Here is a 4498-nt window from a genome sequence, read left to right as displayed (position 1 = left end):
TTTAAGGTAATTAGTTTATAATTAAGTAACAGATTTGCAGGTTAATGGTCAAATGACTTGGAGGTAAAAGAATGAAATATTTCATCTTTTTAGTACTGTATGTGTTTTACTTTGGTTGGAATTCATGTTGTTAATAACAAATGGGATATATTTTCTTTCTCTTTGTATTTTTATACCAATATGGCACAATATTATCCTATTTAAATCAATGTGATAAACATCAGGTCAAAACAATCTAAAAGTTGTCTGATTATATTATGTAAATTGTGTGATGTAATGTAATTTAGAATCAGGAACAGACTACGGTTGGCAAGTAATCTTCCACACAGCTTTCAGATGAACAGCAGTGGTTACACACACACTTATTTACATGTTTGTAAAGTTGACAAGCAGTGATAAACAGCTTCCCGCTCACGGCCAGAAGAGGGCGCTGTGCACCAGGGGCCCGCTGAGAAACACGTGTGTTCATTCACATGTTCTTCTCTCCTTTAATATGTCTGTGAGTGTGAACGTCAGCTGCATCATATATGATCTAAAGGACTGAAGGCTGTCGGGTAAAAGAAGAGAATACTGATGAAGTTCACTCAGTCTTCTCTCCTTTACTGCTGACCCCTTCAATTCAGCGTTTTCTGTCCTTTCCATCCATGTTAATGTGGGAAGAAATAAAGTTGCAAAAATTTAGAGCATCATTGGAGTTAATAAATGAATGAACTTCTATCCATTTAATGGTGCTTCTTTGTCAGTGGTCTTCATCTATTGTCATCTAGGTTAGGGTAAAAAGAAAGATGCAAAAATGTGGAACTACATGAGTGAATAAATAATGAAAGAATCTACATTAGGTGAAATTTCCCTTTAAGACTATTTTAAGAACAGATTTCACCAACTAGCAGTAGACAAGGGGTAATCAATCCTACTATTTAGATTCAAATTAGACCAATCTTTTTGTAACTGAATTTAAAAAGGTTGACCAGACTAACTTTTAGCAGTTAATTTACACAAGACACGACACAAACAGAGTGACGCCTCAATATTCAATAAAGGAATACTTTATCAATGAAATAATTAAAAAAAACATAAGTCACTTATTAAACAGACGAATGAACAGACATTTTTGATCGATTTAATTACATTTTCCACTCATTGACGAGCGCGATGTGATTGATGAATTCTGTCTGGAGTGGGCGTGGCTTCCGCGGCCGGCCACGCCCCCTGAATAAGAGCCGCACGCGCGCTCACGCGGAGAGGAGACCGAGCAGCTGATGAAGATCGTCTGAAGATCCGCTGATATTTGACTGACACTGACTAGCATCGGCTGATGATCTCGCAGGTGAGATCTCGTCCTCTCTTAACTCGTGCAGTGTGTTGTGTTGTGTTGAGCAGCTCGTGATCGGCTGAGCTCAGTCCGTCTTCATCGGTCAGTCTAAGTCACAGATCAAGAATCAAAGGTCACGTTCCGTCACGAGTCTCACATTTCCACAGACGGAGGCTCTGTCTCATTCGTGTTTCCATCAGGGCTTGTCATCTCCAGTGTCCTGGTGCTCCTAGTGTCTTTCGTGAAGCACTTTAGTTTTTACAGCACTCTCATCATGTGTTCACAGAAGAGCTTGTGTGTAATTCATCGGAGATTCCTCAGACATACACACCTCATCATTTTTAATGTTGTTAAATTCACCAGTTATCAAACAAATTCAGTTCCAGCTCCACAGAAGAGTCAGTTCAGGATCAGAGTGAATGCTGAATCACAAACACTGAAAGAAGACTTCAGTCATTGCTTTTTCAGTTTTATTTCTGACTTGTCCCCGAAGTACTGGATTCTACATCATCAGTTCAGAGTAAGAAATCTTATTTCTGTGATGCACAGCTGTATTTTCAGTATCATTCCTCCAGTCTTCAGTGTCACATGATCTTCAGAAATCATGATTTCACTGCTCGAGACACATTTCTGATTATTATCAATGTTGAAGTCACCTTTATTTATATAGCGCTTTAAACAAAATACATTGCGTCAAAGCAACTGAACAACATTCATTAGGAAAACAGTGTCAATAATGCAAAAATGATAGTTAAAGGCAGTTCATCATTGGATTCAGTTCTGAGTGTGTGTGTGTGTGTGTGTGTGTGTGTGTGTGTGTGTGTTCTGTTCTTCTCGGAGCAGGATGTTTAGATGTTCTTCTGAAAGCGTGTGTTTATCGCTCCGGTCTGTCACTGCTTCTCTCCGGACCGTTCTCTGACTCTGTCTCACAGAAACCTCTTGGTTTCTTTCATGTTTTCTATCTTATGGAGCGCATCTGATTCGGATCAGTTGTCAGACCTTTATTTTAATCTTTGAAAAGCGAATGAAAAACAGTGCTGCTGTCACTGTTACACATCGTTTAATTCAGTGTCTTTATGAGCTGCTCTGATGTAATGGACCGGAGTTATTGAAAACACATGAAGAATAACATTCACTCGCATGATATTGTTGTAAATAATAGTTTTTCAGACGAGAGTAAATGAAGTGGATCAGACCCATTCTAACGAGAGCGATGTGTTCTAGTCCAGCTGTCACTGTGTGCTGGAGAGTTAGTCTGAGATTAACATGCTGCATTCAAATAAAACTGATCGCACTTCACCAATCCAGTCACTCTTTCACAGAAGGGAATCTTAACGCAACGCAGAAACTTCTGGAAATGTTTGTCAAAGGTTTTACTGTGGTGATGTATTCAGATGATAATATTCAGGTTTCAGGATTATTTATGAGCGTCAGCAAACACATGAACAGAGAGACCAAGAAAACATGTTTGATTGAAAACAGCTCTCAGAAAACATTTGCACAGATCATACGTGAACACAGACCAGGACTCTTAGAGTTAACTAAAGCTGCAGCAAACATATAAAAAACAGTCATTACTTGAAACTGAAATAATACTGAGATTACAAAAAGAAATAATAAAAAAATAGTAGTACCTCGATACTAAATGACACTGACACAAACCAAATGTGAAACAAAAAAGATTTCATCATAGATCATTCATAAATATGATGGACGAGTGGAAAAGACAGATAAATATTAATCAGTTTGGTTGGATTTAAAATCACCCAACAGTGTGAATGGAAAGTGAATTAAAGGTTCAAAATTTCACTCGTCTGTAAATATTTAAAGCCTGATTATTGCTGTGAGTATCAGCAGCGTGTCGTGGTTCAGATCAAGTCCCGACGCTCTCGTTCGGCTCAACACAGGGTCATGGGTTCAGTTCCCAGCACATAAATCCATGAACCTAATGTAAATCACTTTGGATAAAAGCGTGTGCCAAATTCATGAATTTAAGTGATGACAGGAAAACAAGAGTCCTGCTATTCTTTGATTCTACTCGACAGTAAAGCAGAGATGAAGTGTCTCCAGGAGCCTGTATGAGAGAAGTGATGATCTGACCTCTGACCCCGCAGTGCTGGAGGGATCTGCACTCTTCTGAAGAAGAGCCTCGTGCACGCCCACGGTTCACTTTCACTATGATTTATGCATTTAGACGCTTTTATCACAAGCGGCTTACAGTGCATTCAGGCTAACATTTTTTACCTAACATGTGATCCCTGGGAATCAAACCCACAACCTTTTGCGCTGCTAACGCAATGCTCTACCACTGAGCCACAGGATGCTCTCTCTCCTGTCGCTGGTTTCATTGAAAGGCCTTTGCATTTTCATTTAGTTGGGAGATTTTGGGATTATCCCGTGATGACGTCATCTTGTTTCTAATGTGTTAGCAGTTATTGCAATGTGTTTCACATTTTGGCTCATGGATGAGGGGATCTCAATCATCTTTAGCGTCCTACGCTCCACTTGACTTCATTTCCTTTAGTAGAAGCAACAGTGAGTGGATTTGAGCTCCGAGAGATGTTCCCTTCATCCACTTGCGTTGGGAATGAGTGAGTTGGACCGTGTAGATCCCAGCAGGCTTTGTCTTGACAGACAGACACAGACGTGTTGATCTGCAGAAGAGCTGATGGTTTGGGGGTTTCCACTGTGGTGAAGAGTCAAGGGCTTCCTGTATGTTGTTGTGCTCAGAAAGCAGTTAGCGTGGTAAGAAACAAGCGAACCTGCTCGGTGCGAGAGACTGCTTTGAGTTTGTTTTATTGTAGAACTGCATGAATTGCAGGGACAGAATGTGTCCTGGTCAAACGCAGTGTGATCTGTTAGTTCAGTTCTAGACTGAGCTGAAGAGAGTAACTGTGTGTGTGTGTGTGTGTGTTGTGTGTCCAGCGGATCCGTGATGACCGACGTGATGATCAGCGCCGCTCCGAGGGACGACATCAGGCTCAGTCCCAGCAAACACCGCCTCAGCTTCCAGGTAACAGTCCCACTCACATCGTTAATTACATTTTAATAATCAAGAAGGATGTCAACTTCAACCGTTGAATAGTTTGCTAAAAAACAATATTAGAGCCCCATGAAATATGTTTTCAGATATTCTGTGTAACTCAAGGTGCTTGCTTTGATTCTCGGGGAATACATGAACTGATG

At 40.4% G+C, this 4498-nt stretch overlaps 1 protein-coding gene across 3 annotated transcripts in view; it reads left to right on the top strand.

The window, feature by feature from the left end:
• The first annotated feature begins 1282 nt into the window (after positions 1 to 1282).
• Positions 1283 to 4498, top strand: part of LOC132110359 (protein LBH-like) — a 6313-nt gene continuing 3097 nt past the window's right edge. Inside the window, exons 1-2 of one of the 3 annotated variants that reach the window (XM_059516894.1) lie at positions 1283 to 1327; positions 4238 to 4325. In XM_059516894.1, coding sequence (XP_059372877.1) covers positions 4248 to 4325 — 78 coding nt within the window. In that variant the 5' untranslated portion in view covers positions 1283 to 1327; positions 4238 to 4247. Of the gene's footprint in view, positions 1328 to 1814; positions 1833 to 3915; positions 4058 to 4237; positions 4326 to 4498 lie in introns of those variants that run through there. The other 2 variants (XM_059516895.1, XM_059516893.1) reach the window with 2 other exon arrangements.

This window comes from Carassius carassius, chromosome 30, assembly GCF_963082965.1.
Source record: "Carassius carassius chromosome 30, fCarCar2.1, whole genome shotgun sequence".
Classification (NCBI taxonomy): Eukaryota; Metazoa; Chordata; class Actinopteri; order Cypriniformes; family Cyprinidae; genus Carassius; species Carassius carassius.
This window is presented reverse-complemented; position numbering and strand designations above follow the sequence as displayed.